At 37.4% G+C, this 27,938-nt stretch overlaps 1 protein-coding gene and 1 pseudogene across 3 annotated transcripts; one reads left to right on the top strand and one right to left on the bottom strand.

Annotated features, from left to right (window-relative positions):
* Window positions 1-75: 75 nt before the first annotated feature.
* Window positions 76-27,938, bottom strand: WTAP (WT1 associated protein). 3 transcript variants are annotated; one of them, XM_055310958.1, is made up of 8 exons: window positions 27,772-27,938; window positions 20,152-20,189; window positions 17,830-17,885; window positions 13,478-13,536; window positions 11,959-12,086; window positions 7,930-8,108; window positions 2,760-2,914; window positions 76-1,327 (listed from the first exon to the last, which is right to left on the bottom strand). In XM_055310958.1, exons 2-8 carry the CDS (start codon window positions 20,179-20,181, stop codon window positions 744-746), a joined length of 1,191 nt encoding a protein of 396 aa, XP_055166933.1. In that variant the 5' UTR covers window positions 20,182-20,189; window positions 27,772-27,938; the 3' UTR covers window positions 76-743. The 3 variants fall into 3 exon arrangements, with proteins under 3 accessions (XP_055166933.1, XP_055166932.1, XP_055166934.1); XM_055310957.1 differs by lacking the exon at window positions 27,772-27,938 and adding an exon at window positions 27,463-27,648; XM_055310959.1 differs by lacking the exons at window positions 76-1,327; window positions 2,760-2,914; window positions 27,772-27,938 and adding exons at window positions 6,877-7,710; window positions 27,463-27,649.
* Window positions 10,045-10,161, top strand: LOC129501112 (U6atac minor spliceosomal RNA; annotated as a pseudogene).

Raw genomic sequence — 27,938 nt, 5'->3', positions numbered from 1 at the left:
ATCAATTCAATAAAAATAAATGACCTGCTAAACACAGAGATACAAATAAAAAAACTAATGCAAGCGGTTACAATAAAAATCTTTATTTAGGTTTGGTCAGTACAGACAGGTAAGATATACTGGAGTCACAGAGCAATATGCATTAACAGGATACAACAGTTCATAAAAACTGAGTAACTATGCACACAAATTTCTTAAACATTCAGTCACCTAAAGAGAAAATGCACGGATGTATGGTGGGAAAAACTGTATCTAACACTGAAACTACTATAGGACTCCATCAGCAAGTCCAACTTTTAGTGATAAAACTACTGTACTGGGCAAACTTGGCAGTCATAAACCCACATCTACTCTAACAAGTCTGAATGGTGCATAAGTATAATAACAGCATGAGTAAGAATGCCCTTACACAGCACAGGTTCTAGGATAGACACAGATTTATACAGACATCATTGTGTTATACTTTAAGGAAAGATTTCCATTTACAACTTCACATTAACTCATATAAAAATAACTTGACCCTACACAAAATGTCCTGTTAGCAACATTCAAGGTAATTAACTGTTACAATTTCCAAAGTGGCAGAGGTATTGAAGCAAAGAAAGAGAGGGGGGAGAAAAAGGGAAAGAAAAAAACCACACCCACAAAAAAAGGCAAATTGTGACAAAAGTATGCGTTAATTTTCTGGACAGTATCCTCTCCCAAATTAAATGACACTGTATAAAAATTTGCTGAAAAAAATATTACAAAACTGAACCCTGTACATTTACATTTGAGTCCAAGCCATTCTGAACGTGGCGGGAACCCGCAGTTCGGTTACCTTTCCCACTCACTGTTTTCTCCTCTTGAGGGTCATGATTGGAGTCTGTGTCATTTGAGTGGTGTGTGAGAGAGTTTTCACTGCCCGTGGGAGAGTCTACACTTTCATACCCCGCACTGAGTTGATTTACGTAACTACTACCTCCTCTGCCAGTTCTCTCCTCTGAGCTGTTGGAGGCCTTATTACCATTCCCTGGAGAAGAAGGAAAGTCATCTTCGGCTGTGTCCCCCTCCCTGTGAAATCCAGACCCAGACGTCCTCTGCCGGGAGGAACTGCCATTACTTGGTCCGTTGGCCAGCCGACTGCAGTCTTTACCTGTGGCCTCCGCCTGTCCTACAGGCTCAGAAGATGTAGTCCTGCTGGTACTTGGGGCTGGAGCTTGAGACTGCTGCTGTTGGTACTGAGCCAACTGCTGGCGCGTCTCTTTCAGTTGTTGCTGAAGAACTAGAATGGTGCTCTGCATACCCTCTACTTCTTCGTCAAGTTGAATGATGAAGTCATTCAGTTCTGTGCAAAGGAGAGTCAAACCTACTTTAATATTCTTATAACATTTATTTTTAAAAGATTTATAACAGACTTTATTAATGCCTATCACAAAGTCAGATAGTCAATAAATGTTCACATGAACAAACACAATTCTAAAAATATATATATATATATCTTAAAATTTTCCTTGAAATTTAAAAATAGCCATTTAAGAATGAGTTTGGTTCTTTTTTTTTGGGGGGGGGGAAGACATGCTTAAAATAGTTTTATAAAGCAAACAAGTTAAAACTGATTCAAATCTAGCCATATTATACAACTGATTATATCCCAAATCCAACTCCACATCTGTTTACCTATGGGCCCACATGGCCAGTCCCCTTCCTCCTTATCCCCCTAGCTACTGTCTATCTCAGCTCCACAGCAAGTTTAGCCCTAGGGAGCAGTGAGTCCTCTAACACTCCGAAGAGGCCTATGCTAGAACGAAAGCAAAAATCAGAAAAAATAACTCTTGAAAATTGATAAAATTCATATATCCACTTACTCCTAAAAAAGCTTGGGAAAGTCCTTCATTACTATACAAAAATCTCCTAGTCACCATGTTTACATATAGTAAGAGCTAACAACTATCACTTTGAAAAGGTACTTTAAAAGGTATTATACGACCGATCTTTACAATTGTCAAATATATTCATTTTCAATTTAATTTCCAGAGTTCAGGTATTTTAGTTACTAATCATCTTCCTCAAATTCAGTTACTTGCCCAAGAAAAGGCGGGTGGGGTGGGCGGAGGAAGCAGCTCACAAAATTCAGTTTATCTTGAACAAATTTAAATATCACATCTTGAGGCAGCCCTGGTGGCTCAGCGGTTTAGCGCCGCCTTCAGCCCAGGATGTGATCCTGGAGATCCAGGATCAAGGCCCACGTCGGGTTCCCTGCATGGAGCCTGCTTCTCTCTCTGCCTGTGTCTCTGCCTCTCTGTGTCTTCCATGAATAAATAAATAAAATCTTAAAAATAATAATAAATCAATAAATATCACATCTTATTCACTCAATAGGACCTTAACAGGTACAATCAATTCTGATTTCTAGACCACATGAAATAGCCAAATATTGCCAAGATTTACACTTGGAAAGTGATTAAATGGAGATAACCCCTTTTAAATATTGAATATAAATGTGCATATGTATGCAGTGCCTTCTTTCACCAAATTGCACCTCCCCCAAAAATCCAAAAACTTATGAAATTTGCACAATAAACAAGAGAGTCGCGGGGGGGGGGGGTGAGGGGGGTACTAAAATGGCTCTGCTGACTCAACTAGAAATGTTCCATTTATAATTTTATAGAATCATCGGCACAAATTAGTACATAAAGAATCTAATCTGTAATATTCATGCCTGGCAACTTTTTAAAAGCCAGTGCAAAGTTAATCAAACTTTTCAAAAAACCCCTTACCATCCTGACTGCTTTTAAGCTCCTCACTATATTTCTTCTGTAAAGCCAACTCTGCTTCAAGTTGTGCAATACGTCCCTGGGACAGCTGCCTTCCAAGCTCTTGATTCTCCTGGATAAGCATTCGACACTTCGCCATTAACTTTTTGCCTGTTTGGCTGCAAAGGAAAGAGCCATCCATCACAAAATGAAGACAAGTGTCTACAACCTTGTTTGCTTGCAATTATTACAGCAATAGATGTAACACGTACAGAATATAACTGTCACGGCAGATGCCTCCCCTATAATTACCATCTTCTGTCCTGGAACACGTCCATCTTCTGCATTTCAGTATTTTGCCAATACAGCAGCAAAAATAAACCCTAAACAAAAAGTACCCAAATGGCCACATTTTCTATTACACTAATAAGGATTCTGATCTCTATTTTCACCCCTAATTATTATTTGAAATGGAAACAAGCCAGTTAATTAAGGCAAGCCTCATATATACCGGTATTAATAAAACACTAAGGTACTCAGCTTCATGGAACAGAAAAGTTCTTAAAAAGGTAAATGTGATAACATAGAATATATATATTCTTGCTAAAGCAGCATTTGATAAAAGTGCCTATTCATAGGCAGTTCTCAGAAGGAGGTTTATTACAGTGAGGCATATACTCAGTAATTGTTTTTAGAAACTTTTAATAGATTTTTTTTTTAAGCAATCTCTACATTCAACATGGGGTTTGAACTCATAACCCTAACTAAGATCAAGAGTGGCATGCTCTACTGAGCCAGCCAGGCATCCCTAAAGAGCCTTTTAAAAAAGAGCCTTTAGACTACTTTTATCCACTAAGCCCTAATTTAACTTTTTTTTAAGTTAAGTCCCTAATTTAAGTTTTTTAAGCTTTAAGCTATCTAAACGGTAAGTTTTTAAAAATTTAATATTGATACGTGGTTAAGATTTTATTCATGTTACAAAACATTATCTTTAGAAAAGTGAGATTTGGGTTATTACAAATAATGCAAATATTTAAGTATCTGCCAAATTGGGAGCACCAAACTTTCCACAAATTAGGTACCAAGTATTAGTGCAATCTTCTAAAGTGTGTACACACACATACACAGCAAGCGCAAAAATGTAATCAGTCTTAACAGTTCTCAATAAAACAACTTCTTTAGCCTCAATAAGTAATAAGAGAAATGATCACTTTTAAAGGGATCTGATTTAAGCACATAATTGAGGTTACCTGATACTTGAAAAGGGAAAGCCTGGTATTTTAAAAGTGTATTTAAGTAGGTTCTATATCCAAAGTGGTGCTTGAACTCATGACCCCAAGATCGAGTTGCACACTCCACCAGGGACAGTCTGATATCCTCATGATGGTATTAACATTCAGAAAGATCTAACCAGTCAAAAAATTTTTTTGCTGACACTTTCTGTTCTTTCCTCCATTTATTGGGGCTTTCACTTGCCTGATGTATTACTTCAGAATGCATCTGAACCTATTGTAAGCCTTCAGTCTTAAAAGGAGAGCATTTTATAAATGATTCTCATTCTTTGACTCAGTGCTGTGTTGTTTTTGTTTTTTGTTTGGTTTTACCCATAGTACATATTCTACCCTAATGTAACTCAAACAAGTTTGTAATTTAAATTTATCTGTGGCACAAACTGCTGCTCAAAGAAGTCTCACGTAAAAACACTTAAGGGTTTTATTCTCTATATGGCAACTTTATTAGCTGGTGTTCTTGTTTATTGCTACCATAGCTCCAGATACCCCTTTCCCACCGGTCATTTTCCATTAGCACCCTCAGCTTCTGGCCTCCTATGAATGGGAGTTTAGAAATCCAATGAGAAGAGATAGGTACCACTGTCAGGGAGTGGCACTCCTCCCGCTTTATTGCCCATGCTCCCACAATTCTGTTTTCTTTCAAAGTCTACAGCATCAGTGTTTTCCAACTAACCTGAAAATCCTTCTAAGTGAATTTAGTAGAGGTTAGAAAAAAAGACTACTGTAAAACCAATAAATACATTAATTTGTGACCTAACTTAATTTCATATAAAGTATCACAAACTGTAATACAAAAAATGTTTCATTTGTAGTCATACGTTTTTATAAAAGCCTGTTCTAAGATAATCCTATCACTACTAAAATTAGTGATTATGGAAACAAGTCTTAAACCTGTTCTTTAAACATTTTGTCATTTTACCATATCATGTAAAATTTATGTGTTCATTGCATCCCCCAAAATGATTAAGAGTTCAATTACAAGTAACTGTCTTTGGAATAATTTTAATTACAATTCCCCCCCCCAGCCCATTCCTAAAATCAAATAATTCCAAAGAAAATATGAAAGAAAACATTTTGAGAGAAAGATTTATAAAAAAGAACACATGCTATACATTGCTTCATGATCACGAGAGGAAGGGGGCCAGGATATCTGAGAGGTGTACACACAATTACCTCAAAGATTAAATGCAAAACATTAACTGTCAAAATAACTAAAATAGATCTTTCTTAAATACTCTAAAATATATGCACTGTTACATGTGTGGAATATTTTAACTAAGCAGAGAAGATAATTCAGACAATCTTTCTCTTTCAAAATTAAAATAGAATAGGAAAATGGAAAGGGGCCCACAACCCATTCTATTTGAATTATTCCAAACACAGTACTGATCGAGCACTGTTTCAGGTTAATGATGTATTTATAGTACCATTCATAGCTATTATTTACAGAACAAAAATCCATTTACAGGTGAATAAAATAAATTAATGATTTATTTATACAATGAAAATATTACGTAACCAATAAAAAATGAAATAATCTAAATGTACTTTAAAAATGAAAAAAATGTGCAAAGGGTTAAGTGTGTGTGTGAGAACAGATGCCAAGCTGCAATCATCTATGTTATGTACATTCACATTTGTTTAAAATTGATATATATATGTGTAATATACATATATATAATGATTGTATATGCATAGAAATTATCTTGATGATACCCAAGAAATTTAACAGTGATTACTGCTCTTGGATAACAAAATGGGGAAGAGGGATGGGGAAGGGCAAGGTCACATCCAGGAGTGACTCTCACTTTTTGTCTCCACCTTTCTTCATGCTGTTCCAATGTTATACAGGAGTATGTATTATCTTATTAAAAAACTTTTTTAACAGAAGGAAGAAAAAAACCCACAGACCTCACAGTGACTCTTAAACTAAGCAGCAAAGAAAGATGCTGGCTAATAAATTTGCGTACATGTTAATAATACATTTTATGAATTATTTCTCAACCTACTAAAAATACGGAGGCCATTTCTACTGTGATTTTAAATGGCATGAAATATATACAAATGCCTTAATGCGGCACAATAAGCTAATTTCAAACAGATTTGGTTACTTACCCTCCAACCCCACAAATAGTGAGAATTTTAGAAGCGGATCTCTTGCTGTAAAGTCACACAAACCACTTCTTCAACCCACCCTCTGCCCCACAATCAGTTCCCTAAAGCACAAACATAAGATACTTACAATTGATTTGAATGGTTAAGAGAACTTAAGTCACCCTTGTTAAAACTGCACTTAAACGTTGGGACAATCTGGAACATATATCTTCCACTCATCTTAGACTCCATTATCACCAAGTGAAAATTCGCATTGGTGACTTATAGAATGATCTGACGAAAAAAATTCACCTCCAGGATTGGATGGAAGCATGAAGAAAATAATGCCTCATTTATCTAAATGATCAAATGAATTTGCTAGAAATGATCACTATACTTTTTTTTTTCAATTCACAGAATGTCTCACTTAGGCCAGCCCACAGTTCAACACATTATTTCCCCAATCTTCTGGCAGGCACCCTGTGAAGCTGTCCCACATTAATTTCTACTGCAATATCCTGGGACAAGGTGTCAAAAAGCAAGTGTCAAACCTCTTTCCTTGTCTTTTATGATACCAGCTGGAAAAACGTAGGTCTTTAAAAATGAGACACAGAGCCTTTTCCTTCACTTTGAAGAGCACAGCAACAATTTTTCCAAAATCAATCTGCTCTCCACAGCCCCCCAAAATCAAAATGTTAAAAGTACAACAAAATCATCATAATATTCCTTGAACTTAAAAAAAAAAAAAAAACAACTATTTCAAGGCACATTTAATTTAATATCAAGAGTGCAATACAAAAGGCCCAAATACAATGAAGGAAACACATTCCCCCATTAACACCAACGACAATGCTCTTTCAACATGTGCCTGTTGAATGGAATGGGGATTTAATTTCACTACTGAAAAAATTAACGCAGTGAGTCTCATCACAGCCAATATCCTTATACAATCTAGTAGTGAAATGAATGTTTATAATGCTTCAAACAGTTTCAACCTGAAGTTTGATACCACACCTTTATGTTTGTTTGTACAGTCCTCAGTAAGATTATCTACAGCATTAGCAACCATTCAAAGAACAAACCATTGATTAAAACCACATTGATTTAAGGCTCAATCAAGTAATATAGAGCCCCAAACTAAATGGTTAAATATATGAACTACTTGTACTGACATCTATTATTTGATTCTCTCGTGACTATTAAATTGGTTCTTAGCAAATAAACTCTTTAAAGGCAAAATTCACCTCATTTGAGTTTTGACCCAGAAGTTCAACAACAATCACGAAGTCCACAGTCTTATTGGCAAACCTGAGATACAGTGTCTCTAAGTCACTATGCTCAAGGTTAAGAGCGATGCATATTCCATTTTTACATTTTACTGGAATTTTACATGTTCAATTCATGATTTTAAATCTCTAGGTTTTCATTCCTCCAAACTGTCTGAAGACACAGTGTGCCACAGACTTAAGACTTCTGTTTCTCCCTCTATTTTCTTCAAACAGAAACATTTCTCAAGTGTCTACATGTTCTAGAAGGGGAATTTTTCGGAGGTGGCCACTTCTTCGGAATAGTCCGACGCCATCAGGCCTCTGAAGCAAGGGGAGGGGGAAGAAAAAAAAGCTGAAACACAAGGTTCATCTGGTAAGTTTTACATTAACCATTACAAGCTGGATAGTATAAGAATGTGGCTTTTTTTGGCTCAAAAAGTCTGAGTCTTGGTGTGGAAACGAGTACTTGGCTGTCCCACCACAGCTTTCTCGTAGTGGGACTGTCAGGGAAGTCTTGACTGGGGAGTATGATTTGTTTACCTATCAGGCGTAAACTTCCAGGCACTCAGTTCATTTTGGGCTTGTTCCAGTTTGTCTTTAGTCTGTTCCAGTTCACCTTTCATTTTTAGGAAAAACAAGTTGATCGCTGGGTCTACCATTGTTGATCTCAGTTGGGCAACGCTAGGCTGCTGGACTTGCTTGAGGTACTGGATTTGAGTCTGTACAAAGCAAAACAAACAATTACTACCAAATCGAAGAAAACAGTCATAGGAATGTGGGATAAAGTCCCTTTTGTTCATAGAATTTATCAACTTGTCCTTCCCCCTTTGACCTTAACATCCTCTAGAAAAAGTACAAATTATAAACAACTATTTAAGGTAATCCATGTAGGAATTAAAGCTTTGATTGCATTTCCATATCTGGAATCCTTAAAAAGGCTACATCCTACTTGCAACCAAAATGATACTTAAAAAAAAAAAATCAGTGCTATATTTACTAAGAATTTTGACACCCACTAGAAAAAAGCCATGTGTCAAATATTACATAAGAGTATAGTGAGGGGAACCTGGGTGGCGCAGTTGGTTAAGCATCTGACTCTTGGTTTCGGCTAAGAATGATCTCAGGGTCGTAAAATGAGCCCACGGGAAGTTTCTCTCTTCCTCTGCCCCACCCCACTGTGTACTCATGCTCTCTCAAATAAATCTTTTTTTTTTTTCAAATAAATAAATCTTAAAAAAAAAAAAAAGTACAGTGGTTCACACTTTCCAATTTGTATCTATGGAAATTATTCTATATATGTCTACTAAAAATAAACCAAGTACAAGATTATAACTTATTTATCTGTATTTCCAAATTTAAAAATATATAGTGCTTATATTTACATGAGTTGGCATTACAGCTTCATAAATAGCACCTTAAGCCAAAAAATATATTTCTACCTTGAGTAGATTTGAATGACAAAATTGTATAGGTAGAAGGTGACTGACCACATCCAAACTCCTTATTTTTGAAATTAAATAAGCTAACTATCCAAAGATACAGTTGGTTCATTGCCAAAACTGACACTAGAATCTAGCTCTCAAGCCTCCTGACTCCCAGTCTAGGGCTTTTTCCACCACACCAGAACCCCTCTACTTACATATGAAACCTTCAATTTCGACTTCAGTTGTACTACTTACTAGCACACTAAAAATACATTTCTAAAATATGAAATACAGTTTATTAGAATTAAATGCATTACTTTCTTCACACCCAAAGTAGATTTGATTCAAAATCCTGCTGCACACTACAGCTTAAATAGAACTAAAGTTAACAACCAACTGCTCATTTGTATCATAAATTTAGTAAAAAATGTAAATATCTGGATTGACAATACATTCATTTACTATTTCACCGAGCAAACAGAAGTAACTTATTTAGCTTAAGGAGATTTTTTAAAGTAATTCATTTTAAACAAAAAAGTATAACTGTTTATTCAATATAAGACCAGTTGCTAGAATAACTGAACAAGGATAAAGCATGTGATATAGTATATACCACATCCTGTGATCCCTAAAGAAAACATGCTTTTCCAATAGTGACATAGCTACTATTTAGGTTTACAAAGTAAACTGCTCTCATCTGCACATATAATCTTGCACTTTCCTGGTGTTGTTGCTCTTGCTACCCTTTCTGCAAAACCTTACTCTGTAACTGAAAATGAGTTGTTCAGCTGACCTATGCAGGGGAAAGCTGCAAAAAAAGAAAGAAAAGAAAAAGAAAGACTGGAGGGGTGCCCGGGTGGCTCAGAGTTGGTTAAGTATCTGCCTTCAGTTCAGGTCATGATCCTAGGGTCCTGGGATGGAGCCCAGGGTCGGGCTCCTTGGTCAGCAGAGAAGTCTGCTTCTCTTTCTCCTTCTGTGTATGCTTTCTCTATCAAATAAATAAAATCTTTGAAAAAAAAAAATATGACTGGAAGTGGCTAGGTTCTAGTTGAAACAGCCTTTGAAACCTGGGACACAAAGACGAAAGGGTGATAAAGCATCACACCAAAGTCTCTGATCAGGCATGATATGGATCAAAACTACCAGTGTATATATAAAATAGAAATGAGTCAACAGTATATATTGTCCAAGTAAGTGTAAAAAGTACAATTATGAAAAAAAATACAATTATGTGTTATATGAAAGGAGCGCTCCCCTCATCCAGGATGGAAGAGGCCCTCAAGTCCTGACAACAGACATACGGTTATGGCACTGCCACCTACCGCATGGCTTCTAAGCACTGTTAAAAAAAAAAAAAAGTACATGAAATAGGATAGCAATGGCAATGGTAGGACACACAAAGAAAAAATTCAAGACATAATGGTATAGTAAGATATTACTGTTGGCATCGTCCATTCACACTCTACTAACAGCACTTTGAAGATAAGAGTCATCCTATGCATGTGACAAGCATCTAACAGAGTGCCATGTAAGTACAGACCTAAAACTAGGTACAATCTAGAATCCTTAATATCAGAAAAAGGAAAAAAGAATTAAAGAGTTTTGAGACTGGGTACTTTAGAGACATAGTGCCCACTCCATTAAATATGAAAATCTAAGAGGAGAAAAATTTTCTGAAAGAATGGGGTGGGTGTTATAATTAAAAGAAAATTATATTCAAACTACTGGAAAGACTTCTTGGAACAATGTGTCCAAATAAAATAACCAAAGGCTGGGGTGGTCAAGACTTGAAATTACAGAAAGAGAAGGTGTGGGATTATTAAGAAAAGAAATTTTAAGAAATAACAGTACTGTGATTGAGCCTTAAAAATGTTTTGGTGATAAAACAATTAGGAATAGGACTGCACCCGATAGAAGAGTCTCCAATGACCAGAATATTGCCTTGTACATTAGATTTAATAAACAATGTTATCAAATCAATGGAGATTACACAAAAGAATTCAAGAAGATTTCAGATTTTCAGAGCACCTGGCTGGCTCAATGAGAAGAGCAAGCAATTCAATATCAGGGTTGTTAGGGATCCCTGGGTGGCTCAGCAGTTTAGCATCTGCCTTTGGCCCAGGGCGTGATCCTGGAGTCCCGGGATCGAGTACCACGTTGGGCTCCCTGTATGGAGCCTGTTTCTCCCTCTGCCTGTGTCTCTGACCTCTCTCTGTGTCTCATGAACAAATAAATAACATCTTTAAGAAAAAAAATACATAGGGATTCCTGAGTGGCTCAGCAGTTTGGCGTTCGCCTTTGGCCCAGGGCATGATCCTGGAGTCCCAGGATCAAGTCCCACATCGGGCTCCCTGCATGGAGCCTGCTTCTCCCTCTGCCTGTGTCTCTGCCTCTCTCTGTGTGTGCCTCTCATAAATGGATAAATAAAATCTTTAAAAAAAATACACACACACACACACACACACACAGCGATTGTGAATTTGAACCCCATGTTGGATATAGAGATTACTTTATATTAAAAAAAAATGTTTAAGTTCAGATTTTTCCAAATTAGAACAACACAAACAGAACTACCTCTACTTCACATAACATATATACAAAACACTAACTAAGATGGAATGGCTATGACTATTGAAGACAGCATGTAACTGAATCTAAATTCAACTAGAGCTAAATGATCAAACATGCCACTGGATTTCAGACATGGCAAATACTACAAATGAATGCTGTAACATTAAAAGGAGATATGGAAGAGATTGCTGATACTAACAAAAAAGTTTTATACACAGAGAGGTAAGGAGAGCAGAGGACAAAGAGTTTGCTTATTAGTTGGAAGCAAATGCTCCTCATGCCCTCAAGTATCAAAAAAATAATGGGATCAACATACTGATTCTCGTATCATGGAAATTCCAGAGAATGACTCAAAACTTTTAACAGTCTTGACCAAAAAAAAAAAAAAAAAAATTTAAATTCAACAATGGGGTGATCTACCAAAATTTCAGTGTATTTATAGCTCAAAGCCTGTCTACCTAACAAAATGTTCATTTATAATTAAGTTTATAAAATTAGGTAAATATTAATAGACCTAATAGTGTAGACTAAAAACCAATTCCTCAAAAAGACTCAAAACATTTGAAATACTTACAGTACACTCTTGCATCTCTTGCTCCTTGGTTGCTAGTCGCATTACAAGGATGTTTTCTCTGCGAGCAGACTCTTGTTGTTGTTGCTTTAGTTTTTCTTCAGACTCCCTTAAACCAGTTACATCATTAGCTGATGATTAAAAAAAAAATTCAAAATATTATGAAACATAATTGCAAGATCAAGCTGACCTACTCAAAGTTCTGACTGCCTTTAAGGATAATAAAAACAAGGGCAAAAAAATTCACCAAGTCTTTAGTTTCTATCCTAACTACTTTAATAACAAGGAAATTTGTTCTTGATCATGAGTGCACTTTTTAGAAGGTAGTGGTGTACTAATACTACCTAAATACTACATGGAATTGTTATTATTGTCCAATTTACCTCCAACAGAACATGGGCAACTTCATTATCTGCATCTTACAGCATATCCACGAAGTCCTGACTATACTGTTTTTAACCTATCCAATGTAAACATGCCAATAACTGGACAATTATCACTTAAAGCTTTCACAATATTGGGGCACTAGGTGGCTAAGTCAGTTGAGCATATCTGACTCTTGGTTTCGGCTCAAGTCATGATCTCAGGGTCATGAGACTGAGACCCTCATGGTGCTCTGCTCAGTATCTACCTGAGATTCTCTCCATCTCCTTCTGTGCCTCCCCCTAACTCCCGCACATGCAGTGCATGCATGTGTTATCTCTCTAGAATAAATGAAATCTTAAAAAAAAAAAAAGCTTTCACAATATTAATGTCTAAGAATTATTATACAGTCATATAGCAATTGAAATTTATTTCAGGGTATCAAGCTTTCTGGACCTGGAAAACAAAATTGCTTTGTATACTAACAAACAGTATGTTATTCCTAACAATGAAAAGTGACAAAACTAAAATGGTCTTAAAATTAATACACTTTGTTGGTATTATTTTTCAGGTTTTGAAAACCCTGTATAGATATCTGTACCTATAGCCTACTGTTACACTTCAAGCTCTTACAAGTTTATTAGGTGCTACTTCTTATGTACCTCTGTTCTAAGACTACTAATTCATGCTTCACTTCCAATTCTTCTGTGGAAGGAATCAGGGACACATCAAGGAAAGTTTCAAGTAATTTTGAATTTCCCTACTCTCAGACACTTATATGTAATTCTACTAAAACGGTCATACTATTATATGTCGGGTCTTCTCCAAGTGACTTGGTAGGAATTCCTCAAGAAGAAGGATCATGGTTCATTCATCTATTTCGTAACAGCAATACTGTGAGTGCTTGAGAAAGTACTTTAAAAAAATGCTTGAATGAAAATTACAATGGCTTAGGGGCACCTGGATGGCTCAGCTGGAAGACAGTGTGCAACTCTTGATCTCAGGGTCATGAATTTGAGCTCCACATCAGATGTAGCAATTACTTAAATAAAAACTTAAAAATTACAATTGCTTAGAAAAACCAATTATCTTGTGTCTATTACAAAAATCTAAAAGGAGATATTCACATAATCTTCAGGAAGCTAAAACTCAAACTTACAATTAAGATCTGTGTACTTGCCCTCCAAAGCTTGGACATATGCTTCATATTGTTTCCACCTAGTACAAAAATAAGTCCATGTATTAGTTGTCATGTTGATATTCCTTTTATTAAATATACTAGAAAATCACACCCCATAAATTTATAAATTTAAGTAATGCCAAGAATTTCACTACATAATTTTTAACCAATAATAAAATTAGTCACTTCATTATTCCTTCTCAATTTACATTAACTAGGCAAAAGAAAATACAGAAAAAAGTTCTCTGCTGAGAATACACCAAGTATGATCCTTTGAGTCAGTTCATTTGCCTTAAACTAAATAAAAAACTTACTACTTTCAGATATGCTGTTCACCTAAGAAATGTGCCTAATTATAAGGAACTGAAGGTTCTTTATCTTAGCTCTTTTCGGAAAATAACATACAACCAAAGCAGCAGTTCAAAGTAGTATTTATTTTTGCCTGTAAAAAAAAGGAAAAGAGAATATACTATTTTCCAGGACTATTCTTTAAAACATCCCTACTTGGCAGAAACAATCTGCATAAATGACAGACTATCGGAGTATGAGGGAACTTTTCTTCCTTGTTATATTCCTCTACCTTCAAAATATAGGCTATGCTAGCTTGGCAATTATTGTTGAAAACAAGGTCCTGAGTCTTATGTTTAAGCAACTAACAAAAAGTAACCTACCCTGTCTGCTATCCTGATTACCAAAGAGCTTTGTTTTTAAGCTGCTCTTCAGTTACAGCTTATCAAAATTTAGTTGATCTTTGACCAATGCAGGGTAGGGATTTAGGGGTGACAAACCCTGCAGAGTCAAAAATCCATGTGTAACTTTTGACTCCCCAAAAAGCTCAATTACTAATAGCCTACTGTTGACTGGATGGAAGCCTTACCGATAGTATAGACACTTAGATAACGCTGTTTTGTGTATGTATTATGCACTATATTCTTGAAATAGCTAGAAAAAGGAAATATTAAGAAAACAACAACAAATAAACATTTAAAGTACTATACTGTACAAAATCTGCACATAAGTGGACCCACACAGTACAAACCTGTGTTAAAGGTCAATCAGACCTTTGATTTTAGAAAATCTTTCTATAAAACCTCAAAAACTTTGACAGGTTTGCTAGGAGATACATTATTACTGCATAATGAACAAAAAAAATTCCATACTAAACAAATCCATATTTTCCAAAAACACTCCTGTTCAGTCAAAGGGTGCTTATTTTTATGGTGTCTACAACCCAGGACACAAACAGGAGTTTCACCACTTAGTGTTTGGGGATGAATAAAGGCCTTTTATCCTATATAAGAACAATCAATTTTAGAGGGGGCCTGGATGGCTCAGTTACGCATCTGACTCTTGATTCAGCTCAGGTCAGAACCTGGGATTGAGCCCTGTGTCAGGCTATGCTCAGCAGGGAGTCTACTTGGGATTCTCTCTCTCCCTTTGCCTCTCTCCCTACTCCTGCTTGCTCTTGCTTGCATGCACTCTAAAAAACAAATAAATCTTAAAAATTAGAGGAACAGAAAAATATAGAGGTTTAACCAAAAACATCCTTTATCAAGATGACACAACACACAGCATGGTTAAATTAAGTAGCACTTAATTTAAAATCACCAAGAGAATTAATGAGGAAAAACTAACTTAAAAGTCAGACAAGATAATTCCCTAGAGGTTAAACCGACCTCAACAATATAAACTACAGGACTTAAAAATATTAAAAGTAACAACATAAGAAATTGCTGACATGAATTTCTTTTTTTTTTTAATTTTTTATTTATTTATTTATGATAGTCACAGAGAGAGAGAGAGAGAGAGAGAGAGAGAGAGAGGAGAGAGAGAGAGAGGGAGGGAGGCAGGCAGAGACACAGGCAGAGGGAGAAGCAGGCTCCATGCACTGGGAGCCTGATGTGGGATTTGATCCCGGGTCTCCAGGATCATGCCCGGGGCCAAAGGCAGGCGCCAAACCGCTGCGCCACCCAGGGATCCCTGACACGAATTTCTATTAAGATTATATTACTGATTTTTCCCCCTACGAATAAATCAAGAAAAAGACTACACATACTAACCAGAGGTACTAAGAGAATATCAACACTTGAGTGGCAGTATATCACAAGCAAGGGTGTACTTCAGCAGGAGAGGACAAGAGTGTTTTAGACTACTAAGGATTTAAATTTCATGTTCAGGAAAATATATGTATGCAACAAAAAAAACTGTTCTTTGCATGAAGAAGATAAAAAGTTTGTCCACAAGCTGAGCAGCTAAGGAAGGTGAGAAATTATCAGACTCTAGTTAACAATGGAACAGGTCATCTGTGCATGCCTATCTCATAAAACACTTTTTGCTCCCCTACTTCCAGCCTGTTAAATTTACTTAGTTATTCAAGTAAAAGTCCCTTGATATTTCTATAGAAAAAAAAGTTCAATGATTTGGCAAAGGTTGCCCTGAAAAAAATTTTTTTTGAAAAATACTTTCTTTGTACCTAAGTTATCATATAAAAAAATTCACCCAAAGTAATAAAATACAGAACACATTTAAGTTACACAGCACAAAACGTGTTGATTTCATTTTATATTAAAAAAATAAATACCCTTAATGCTATTCTTGACGATCGGCTTTTCAAAGACATTTATAAGACAACCACAAAAATTCAGAGCTTGGAATAACCTTTGAAAATAATTCAACTCCTTTAACTTGCAGGTGAGAAAATGAATATAAAGTTATAGGAACTGACCAAGGTCATAGCTAATGAGAAAAGAGTAACTTTGCTTATCAGTAAATAATTTCTTCCAGGGACCCCTGGGTGGCTCAGCAGTTGAGCATCTGCCTCTGGCTCAGAGTGTGATCCCAGGGTCCTGGGATCGAGTCCCACATTAGGCTCCCTGCTGGGAGCCTGCTTCTACGTCTACCTATGTCTCTAGCGCTCTCTCTGTGTCTCTCATGAATAAATAAGTTTTAAAAATCTAAAAATAATAATTTCTTCCGAAACTAAACACATCATCCTTTAGGACTATTAACTTTTTCACATGTTGAACAGAAAAGGATTAAATAATGACCTCAAAACAAGTCTATATATGTTAAATTGAAAGCATTCTGAGAACAGGGTCTTTCCTGTAGCAGGTTCTACAAATGAAGTACAAATGCTTCAAGTTAAAATTCTGAGATCTTCCCTCTGCAAGAAAAACATTACCTAGCAATCTAGAAGTTATCCAAGTTAGTACTATAGTTCTCTAAAGTGTTATGCTTTCCTCAGTGTTTACATAATGAAGAAACAGACCAGGGATGCCTGGGTGGCTCAGCAGTTGAGCATCTGTCTTCAGCTCAGGGCATGATCCCGCAGTCCTGGGATCGAGTCCCACATCAGGCTCCCTGCATGAAGCCTGCTTCTCCCTCTGCCTATCTCTCTCTGTGTCTCTCATAAATAAATAAATAAATAAGAAAGAAAGAAAGAAAGAAAGAAAGAAAGAAAGAAAGAAAGAAAGAAAGAAAGAAAGAAAGAAAAGAAAGAAAAGAAAGAAAAGAAAAGAAAAGAAAAGAAAAGAAAAGAAAAGAAAAGAAAAGGAAAGGAAAGCAAGAAAGAGACTATAGAAAGTATGTACAAGGGATCCCTGGGTGGCGCAGCGGTTTGGCGCCTGCCTTTGGCCCAGGGCACGATCCTGGAGACCCAGGATCGAATCCCACATCGGGCTTCCGGTGCATGGAGCCTGCTTCTCCCTCTGCCTGTGTCTCTGCCTCTCTCTCTCTCTCTATCATAAATAAATAAAAATTAAAAAAAAAAAAATTAAAAAAAAAAGAAAGAAAAAAGAAAGTATGTACAAACAGTACATTAAATGACTTCAGGATATATTAACATTAAAAACAAAACAATTGGGTAGCCCAGGTGGCTCAGCAGTTTAGCACCGCCTTTGGCCAAGAGCGTGATCCTGGAGACCCAGGATCGAGTCCTGCGTCAGGCTCCCTGCACAGAGCCTACTTCTCCCTCTACCTGGGTCTCTGCCCCCTGCCCACCCCCATGTCTCTCATGAATAAATAAATAATCTAAAAATATATATATCTGGGGATCCCTGGGTGGTGCAGTGGTTTGGCACCTGCCTTTGGCCCAGGGCGCGATCCTGGAGACCCGGGATCGAATCCGTAGGGCTCCCTGCATGGAGCCTGCTTCTCCCTCTGCCTGTATCTCTGCCTCTCTCTGTGACTATCATGAATAAATAAATAAAATCTTAAAAAAAAAATAAAAATAAATAAAAAATATATATCTAACTTGAAAATAATTAATTATAGGCTAGAACCCCAATGTTCTATAGAAAGTATTTTATATTTTTGATAAAAGAACATTTTACCTTAGAATTAACTCATCTCGTGCCATAACTTTGAAGTCTGTTTCACTCAGTCGAACCTATATAAAGAAAATTAAAATATGAATGGACTTGTTCTTCCTAAAGCTTTAAAATATTAAATGCCAATGACTTTTATATTCTTCATAAAGATAGGATCTTAACATTTTAATCCACCAATTGCTCCTTTCCGTTATTAGAAACACCCTTATTACTGGAGACACATAAAATCCTTCCCAAAGGAGCTCTGTGGTGAAACACAGAAAATCTCTCCAGAGGCTCAGATTAAATGGCTCAGTACATATTATTGGTTTTTTAAAAAGTTGTATTATTGTTTTTAAAAGGTAAACTGTTTAATACAGGCATCATTCTTAAGGAAATACAAATTAAAACTCTAATAAACTATCACTACACACTTATTAGAATGGCTTAAAAAATAATAGTAACACTAAATGCTGGAGGAAGATGTAGAGAAACCAAACTTTCACATTTTGCTGGTGAGAATGCCGGTCCAGCTATTCTGGAGAATAGTTTGGCAATTCCTTTTGAAACTAAAAATGGATGTACCACACAACCAACCCAGCAGACATCTCAAAGAAATAAAACTTTATTTTCACACAGAAATCAGTCTATGAATATTCACAGCTTTATTTGTATCAGCCCCCAAACTGCAAACCACCCAAATGTCCTTTAACAGGTGAATGATTAAACTATGACACATCCCTTCCCCTGGAATACTATATTCACACCATTAAAAAGAAACAGCCTATGGATCAACTTGGATAAGCCTCCAGGAAATTATACTGGGTGGAAAAAAAAATCTCAGAAAGTTATATATACTGCATGATTTCATTTGTACATTTGTGAAACAGCATAATTACTGAAATGGAGAACCAATTAGCAGTTGCCAAGGGTTTGGGATGGATGGGGCTATGAAATGACAAAATGGAAGTTTGTGGTAGTGGTTCAGTTAACTATTTTGTTTGTGGTAGTGCTTATAGTAAGTTACATTGTGATGAAACTACACAACTACACACAATACATGTATAAGCTCTGTGTATTGTACGAATGTCAAGTTCCTGGTTTTCATACTGTTATGCAAGATTTCTGATGGTTAATGCAAGATTAACACTGATGAAAGCTGGATGAAGAGTGCACAAAACCTCCCTGTACATTGCTTTGCAACTTCTAGTGTATTAGTAATTATTTCAGAATAAGAAGTTTAAAAAAATTGTTAAAAAATTAAACAATATTCTAGCTAGCTGAAACTGCTTTATGAATTAAGAAATATGAAGTGTTTCTCTATACCAAATAAAGATTGTAAAGGTGAGGTACCTCTTCTGCATTAATATAAAATTAATGCTTTATCAGTTTCCTCTATGAGAAAAATGTTTCAAACCAGTAACATAGCATACTATTATAGAAGAGGGAAAAATCATTGTACATATATATAAATATATATATATATATAAGAAGTCTAACAAAAAGCACACAGTTAATTTTGATGATTAAAACACAGTACAATTCCGTATTTCATGAACAATTTGACTTCAAAACTTAAGACAAATTTCCATAATCCTTTATCATCTAAATTGTTGATTTAAATATTCACTGGTTAATAAGCTCATACCCTGCTTTCCCTTTTGAATTATAAATTGTGGGATGCCTGGGTGGCTCAGTGGTTAAGCATCTGCCTTCAGCCCAGGGTGTGATCCTGGAGTCCCGGGATCAAGTCCCACATCAGGCTCCCAGCATGAAGCCTGTTTCTCTCTCTGCCTCTGTGTCTCTCATGAATAAATAAATAATCTTAAAAAAAAAAAAAAGAATTATGAATTACTTTTAGAAACCACGTTATTTTGTAACTGTGTGTACAATAGTAACTAAACTGAATTAAGTTAGGGAAAGAGAAGAGGGAGAAAATGAGACTAGAAAACAACTTCAGAGGAAAAGGTAGAAAGAATCTAAGTACTACCTGTAACCGTTTGTTGAAAAATAAAGTGGTTTTACCTTACAAAGGCATTTAAAAAGTACCAAAAAAAAGTAATAACTTATAAGAACTTGTGAAAAAATTTTGTTATGTATGTGGAAGTATTTGTATAGTAAAGATTAAGAGTAGACCACAGAGATAATTATAATGCAAGTTTTCCAAAAACTGAAAATATTCTAAAAATACATTGCATACAAGATACAATGTCTGGCACATTATACACCCACATGCTAGTAGTGTTATAAGGCAGAGTGAAAAATAAGCAAATAAAGATGTCCTTTCAACTCTATTAATTGCTGCCCCCTCAAAGGACTTAAAAAAACTGTGGGAAAAAAACATACCTTTTTGGGAAGAGGTTCCTCGTTGGTCATCTTGAATCCTAGAAAAAAGGGGCAGAGAACAGGTTCAACTGATGTTCTTCCAGTTAAGGTAGCAACAAGAAATACTGACTTTTCCAAATTTATTTGGGAACTCAGTTTTGACTAAACCATTAGATTACCCAGCAATAATTTTAGATTACAGAAACGTTACAAAAATATTACCGTGTTCCCATGTACTCTGTATCCACCTTCTCCTTTGTTAACTTCTTATATTACTACTGCTTTTAAGTTACCAAAAAAAAAAAAAAAAAAAAATCCTCTGTAAAAAAGTGTATCGTTCCTATTGATCTTCCCATAAAGGATTGATAGAAAGACAACTTTTCTATGCATTCTTACAGCTCCCCCATGAGAGATCTTACAGAAGTGACATCGTTGTGCTAAAGTCAGACACTGACCTCAGGCAGTATCCCAGGCATCTCGCTGAAAGCCTATGAAGTGTAGTACCAGTTGCTAAGCCTTTCCTTTTACAGCGTGTTGTTACAGTAAGGTAGACAGAATCTTTTTTTTTTTTTAAAGATTTTATTGTAATCATTTGATAGAGAAAGCACAAGCAGGGGGAGTGGCAGTGAAGGAGAAGCAGACTCCCTACTGAGCAATGAGCCCTGTATGGGGCTCAATGCAGGGCTCAATCCCAGGATGGGATCATGACCTGAGCTGAAGACAGATGCTTAACCAACTGAACCACCCAGGCAGCCCAGTAGATAGATTCTATCATCGTGATAATTCACTATTGTACAATGCTTAATACGTGATATATATTTAAATAGGAATTTTTTATTAAGGTATAATTTCATGCCCCAGAATATGTATCTCAAATTGGCTTTAATAAATCTTTGTTTTATACATTTTTACAAAATTTATTTCACTCTATTGCAAACGATAGATCATACAATAGAACTCTCATGAACTTTATTTTTTTTTAAGATTTATTTTTATTTATGAGAGAGAGAGGGGTGGAGACACAGGAGGAAGGAGAAGCAGGCTCCATGCCAGGAGCCTGATGTGGGACTCGATCCCGATTCCGGGACTCCAGGATTGCGCCCTGGGCCAAAGGCAGGTGCCAAACCACTGAGCCACCCAGGGATCCCCTTCTTATGCTTTTTGAAAACACTTCTGCTACTTCCTAATATTCAAATAAGGGGACAAGCTAATTTAAAATTTTTCCTAGGTTTTATTTTCAACAGCATTGTCATGAATTTTCCCCTGATATTTTACACTCCCTTTATATTTATTTTATTTACCCATACTTCTTACACCCCAAGCTATTAAACACTTAACCAAACAGAAAGAAGTCATGGAGATGTGCAGGAAGGTAACTAATTATACTGTATTGCATGTTTGAAAGTTGCTAAGAGAATAAATCTTGAAGGTCTTCACAAGGAAAAAAGGAAAAATATTTTTCTAATTATGTGGTAACAGATGGTAACTAGGGTTACTTGTGGTGAGCATTTCATAATATACACAAATATCCAATAATGTGTACCTGAAACTGTTACGTGTCAATTATATCTCAATTTTCAAAAAATTAGCCAAAGAATTTATAGTGTAAAACTGAATTTTTAAAAGCCACTTGACTTCATATTATTTGAAATTCCTCAGAAGGACATAATCTTCCAATGCCATTTTATGTTACATAGAATTCCCACTCTATAAATCAGATATTCTAAATCACGGACTGCCATTAAAACCTCATTTTCAGACCAGATACAATGTGTTACAGAATTCATCACATTTTAGGGAAAAAAAATCATAAATCGATCATATATTACTGGCTTAATTCTTCCCTCTTTAATAATCTTATCATTGGATGCAGCAAGCAAAAACCTGAGTAATGTCATTTTTTTTCTGAATTACTGAAATTGATCAAATCTTTGACCAATATCTATGAAGATATAACCATATCTTTATGATTTAAGGTCTGTATATTTTCCTATTTTTTTCCTTTAAATTGGTCCCTGTTTACTTTAGACCTCTTGTTGCCCAGTTTATACTCTGTTGGAAGTTAACAGACAGCTGCTTGGTGACTCTAACACGATACCAGTGATTCCAATCATTTGGAAAACAAAACTTCACCATGTTTATCCCCACAGAGGTCTACTTCTATTTTAGTATGTTTAAAGTATATTCACTCTACTTGACTGCAACCTATTGGAACCCAGAAATCAAGCCTGGCATTTCCTTGGAATTTCCCTTTCTCTGAGCAAGACATAATAGGCAAACATTGATTTTAGCCATTTGAACTTTTAGCCATATTTAACTAGTATAGGTGTACCTATATATGCCACTAATCTGATTAAATCCTTCTAAAGGCTCCCCATCTCACTCAAAATAGTGCATGCCAATCCCTGCTGTGATTTCACATCAAGCTTTATTTTTCTGCATCGTTTTTCTTTTTTTTCCTTTAACTTTATTCATGAGAGATACAGAGAAAGAGAGGCAGAGACACAGGCAGAGGGAGAAGCAGGCTCCATGGAGGGAGCTCCACGTGGAACTCGATCCCAGGACTCCAGGATTATGCCCTGGGCCGAAGGCAGCGTTAAACCGCTGAGCCACCTGGGCTGCCCTTCTGCACTGTTCTTATCATGATCTGATATTGTAAATACTTATCTGTTTCTCTCAATTATAGAATAGGCTCCATGAGAACTTTTCATTCACTGCTGATGCTACAGTAGGCACTCAAACGTATGCTGAATGGAAGTATGAACAAATGAATTCGCTTCAATTAATACTGAAATAATAGCTAAATAAGCCAATCTAATTTTTCCCCAAAATAACCAAGATGACCCACTGTAAAATTCTGAGAATAAACGTGAAACCTAATGTAACAGATATCGTGATAAGCCTGCTTAGTGACAGTTTAAAAACAGTTAAATTTATCACTGTGGATAGGCAGTCTACCTGTTAACTAATGGGCACTACAGCTACTCAGAATTTTAGTTATAAAACGTAAGCATTATGGATGTTACTCAATATAAATTCCAGCTTTAAATGCCTCTGCAACATGACACTTTCCCCAGGTTTATTTGTTCATTCTTAATACATATTCATAATATTCCATTAAAGTAAAATTAATTGCCAAGCTTAATTAGCAACAAATAAGCTACACTGTTTTTAAAGGGCACTTAAAGGACTAGGAGAAACATTAAAGAAGTTCTAATAACCCTACTTTTCCGTAAGAGGGTGGCAAACTTTGAAAACAAAACAAAAAAAATGCTGCAGAATTTGAGCCTGTTTCCTCATCCCAAAAAGGATGATCACCAACCACCAATGTTCCAAATTATTAACCTACTTCTAAAGATAAACATTAATCTTTAGCATGGTGACTAGCACAAAATAAGCAATTATTAGTTTCCTTCTCCCCTTCAAAAAAAAAACAAAAACAAAAACTCAATCACTACTTCTTGAAGAAACTGAAGGGATAATTCAGAGGTTGAGAACAATGAAAACATGCTCCTGTCTTTGTTTCTATTTCTAAGTCCCATTGCAGAATTCTTGGTGATCTCCAATTTTTAAAACTCTAAACGGAAGTTTTTTAATTTTTTAACACTGGTTTATGTTCTTTTCTAAAAAGTCTGATGGTGGACAAATTTTAATTATACATCGCTTAAAGAATGTGTATATTTTCTTCAAAAATATAAATTTATTAATTTGTGACATACGTCAAAGACAAATGCAGTTTTTGTATAAAGGCCTATGTTTCGTGTTGACTCTCAGAGTCATATATCATTCCACATGTTACAGGATATGTGACTTGGGAATTCAAAGCATAAGCATTTTGAAAAAAATTCCTAATTTTTAGCTATTGAAAAGTCAATCTTGGGACGCCTGGGAGGCTCAGCGTTTGACCATCTACCTTTGGTTCAGGGCGTGATCCTGGAGTCCTGGGATCCAGTCCCACATTGGGCTTCCTGCATGAAGCCTGCTTCTCCCTCTGCCTATGTCTCTGCCTCTCTCCCTGTGTCTCTCATGAATAAATTTGTTTAAAAATGTCAATCTTTCCTTCAGAGTCCATAATAGGCCACAAGAGTTAAGCAGCCTGGCAAAAGGCAAATTAGAACAAGTTGTTTTCTTTTTTAATATTTATTTATTTATTCAGAGAGAGAGAGAGAGAGAGAGGCAGAGACACAGGCAGAGGGAGAAGCAGGCTCCATGCAGGGAGCCCGATGTGGGACGTGATCTGGGGTCTCCAGGATCACACCCCAGGCTGCAGGCGGCGCCAAACGCGCGTTACGCAAACCGCTGCGTTACCGTTACGGGGGCTGCCCTAGAACAAGTTTAAATTTAAAAGTATCAACATTCAAAAAAAAAAAAAAAAAAAGTATCAACATTCAACTATTTAGCCGAAATAGAGCTTGGTTCTCAAACTTAACTTTCACATTGCATGAATATACTAAGAAAATTATTATTCCCCAAGAAAATTTTTAAATTACAACTGGCAAGCATAATAGTCATCTAAAACAATTCTAGATTAATAAAGATAATATATATCCCAGGTTCTTGGAACCATCTGTTATTTTTGTATCAGAAAAATGGAATAACTAAAATATCTGGAGCTGAATCTTGAATCTTGGGGGGGGGGGTAGATAGATGAATATTTACTCATGGCTGTGAGTCACACACCTAACAATCACAACTTTTCAAAGTTGAAGTTAGCCTCCATTTTCCAGATGATGAACATGATTATGAGTCACTAGGTGATTAACTCTGGTCAAAACAGGTATTAATTAATAAACTGGGGGTTAGGATTCCAAATGCGGCACCTCTCAAAAGTTGGTAACTGATGAAGATGGATTATTCTTCCACTCTCCCATCCTCAACAATGAATAAGCTTCACGAAAGAACACAGAAAAGCAAAAGAGAAAAAACTTAAACTTGGTCAATTTGGCTGCCTTTTAAGAATGTTTACGATTGGTTACAACCAATCTTAAAATTATGTAAACGTTTCCATTATTCACGTGGATTAATCCAGGGATAATTTCTTAAAATTCAGACCTCAAGAACCACCACATACTCTTGATGCCTTTACACTGAGAAACACTTTATGATGGAGAGTTCAGTTTTGGTTGGCTAGGTGCCTAGCATCCCAGATCCCAGTACTTCACTGGCTTTTAGCATTACAATCCTAAATTATGCAATGCAGTTCTCTCTTAGGCGAACACCAGCCAACACAATTTGAGAAACCATGTACAATTTGAGAAACATTAGTTTGAGAAACTAATTATAACTGAACTCAAGAAACTAATAAGCATACAACCCTGGCTCTAGTAAAAAGGGTACCATAGTTAGGAGCTGGATGACCACTTTTTCCTAACTCTTATCAGTCATGGATCTTGAGCAAGTCACTTAACTCTGAACTGCAGTCTCCAAATCAGTGAGAGAGAAAGAGAGAGAAACCAATTTTACCTGCCTCACAGTGTTGCAAATCTCAATGCTCAAGTGCCACAAAAATGTTACACAAAAAGATTTTTCATATAAAATATCAACATCAAAAGATAATTTTAATGTGCACTAAAAAAATCAAACTAAATTTCACCAACTACATTTTCAAGAGTGGAGAATATTTATTTATAGACCCACTTCTAACCTGATGGACCAGCTTAATAATCCAATGGGATATATGGTTATGGGAATACTGAAAAGTTTTTCCGAGAAGCTATCAGAAAACATTTAGAGGTAAACAAATAGAAGATAAAAAAATACGAACAAGCATAAAACCAAACAGTACCTAGATCTTGTTTTGGTAAAAGACCCATCAACATAAAAATTTTAAGAGTAAAATTTTATATTCTTAAATTTTTTTTAAAGCAAGGTAACATACAATTATATGAAAAGACTGCCAAGTACAGGAATTCTATACTACATACATACAAGCATAGAAGGGACTTTTGAAAGCTTTAACGTCCTGCACAAATACAATTATTACAACTCTTGTCTCTACATCGTAGAGCTACTACAGATTTTCTATGTCATATACAGCAACTCATTTCTAACCTTTCTAATATTTTGAGCAGGCATGACTCAAAACTGAATCAGGAAATCCAGACGTTAAGTTCTGATGAGCTGAAGTCAAACAGCAGTGCCTGGGACACACTTCTAATTATTACCTTCCTCCTACGGGTCTTAGAAATTTATGCTTAAGTTCTACCACTGAGAGATTAAAAATACTGACCACTTGGCTATAGCTATTTGTTTAGAGTAAGGTTAAGATCTAACAGAACTCCCAAAATACAGCCACCCAAGCCCTTAAAATTTAACTTCATCCTCATCACATGCCACCTGGCGGACCGCAATTTCCCTCCCCGGCTTGCCTCATTCGATGCTACCGAACGACAGGAGTTAAGTAAAATGTAGGCACCTTGAAAATATTTCCCCACATCGTTGTTGTTTTTTTTTTTTTTTTCCTTACCGGATGTTTGAATGTCGACAATACATGCACCTATCGTAGGAAACTCAATGGTCAGAACTGAAGAATTAAAAAACGAGAACTCTTGATACATCTGTGACTTGTACTTCTCAGTAATGGAATTAACTAAATTCTAGGGGACCCACAACCAGGCGGACACAGCTCACGGCTGTAAATACACTCACGGAAACCCTCTGCTACTCAGGGCCAAAGAACCGTCTTTTTACCTTAGAAACACAATTACTGAGGATTTTTAACACAGTCTTTTGAGATCAAAACAAGAATTTGGGACATTTTTTTCCCACGGATCCTCTGACCGATGCAACGTGGGGTTTCGGAGGAAAAGCAAAGAAAAAAAAAAAACAAAACAGGTAATAACAGCCTGAGAGAGACTCGAGACGAGACTTCAGAAATTTCCCCCAAGCCTCCCTTCTACGGAATTGACAGAGAACGCCTTCTCTGCTCAGAATGCATGCAATCCTTTAAAAATGGAAGTCTCCGGGAGGACGCAGCTGCAGTCATAAGCTACTGCGCGACGTGCAGTGTGGTCCACGGGCCCGTCGGTGCCGCCGACCCGCGGGCTCCGGCGGAGAGCGGCGGGAGGGGGCGACACCGAGGTGGGGACACGCCGCGCACCGAGGGGGCGGCCTCCCCGGTCGCCCCCGGGACGGAGAGCGGAGGCAAAATGGCCTCGGGGAGGCGGAAGTGTCCCCGCGGGCGGGAAGCAGGCGCCGCTAACGGGAGGCCGGCGGGCCCGGGCGCCCCGGCTCGCCCCGCGCGCTCCGCCCGCCCCTTCCCGGGCCGGCCGCGCCTCAGCCCTGGGGACCCGGAGGTCCTCGCGGCCGCTCCCGCCGGCGGCCCGCACCTACCTCTCCGGACGGAGGCCGCGCCGGCGCCGCCAGTCACATAGGCCGAGGCTCCGCCGCCCGCTCGCCGCCCAGGCCGCCACACCGCACCGCCCCGGCCCCCGCGCTCCTCCTCTCGCCGCAGCCCCGGCGCTCCTCTTTATTTGCGGGTCTCGCTGCCACAAAATGGCGCTGAGGGAGGACGCGAGGCCCCGAGGCCCCACCCCCTTCCCGCTCCTCCCGCCGCCCCGCCCCGCCCCGCCCCGCCCCGCCGCGCCGCAGCCTCCGCCCGCCCCGGTCGCCGCCCCGCCATGTTCGCGGCGGCCCACTCACCGAGTCGCCTCGCGGGCGCGGCCGCGGCTGCGGCCACCGGCCCGTCGCTGGGCCCCGCCGCAGGGAGGAAAGGCCAGGGCGCGGCGTCCGCCCGGAGCCCCCAAGCGCTAAGCGAGGAGTTGCGCTCGGCCGACACGCCGCGCGGCCTCGGAGCGCTGCACACTCGG

The sequence above is a fragment of the Nyctereutes procyonoides genome, unplaced genomic scaffold, assembly GCF_905146905.1.
Source record: "Nyctereutes procyonoides isolate TBG_1078 unplaced genomic scaffold, NYPRO_anot_genome, whole genome shotgun sequence".
NCBI classification, from domain to species: Eukaryota; Metazoa; Chordata; class Mammalia; order Carnivora; family Canidae; genus Nyctereutes; species Nyctereutes procyonoides.
Note: the sequence above shows the minus strand (reverse complement) of the source record. Positions and strands in the feature narration are given on the sequence as shown.

Excerpts from the sequence above, each read along its gene's own strand:
- WTAP (XM_055310958.1), bottom strand. The coding sequence starts at position 20,181 with ATGACCAACGAGGAACCTCTTCCCAAAAAG. Across the intron at positions 13,537-17,829 it reads CGAGATGAGTTAATTCTAAG|GTGGAAACAATATGAAGCAT; the intron begins GTAAAATGTTCT and ends TTTTTGTACTAG. Across the intron at positions 8,109-11,958 it reads AAGAGATGCAAGAGTGTACT|ACTCAAATCCAGTACCTCAA; the intron begins GTAAGTATTTCA and ends TGCTTTGTACAG.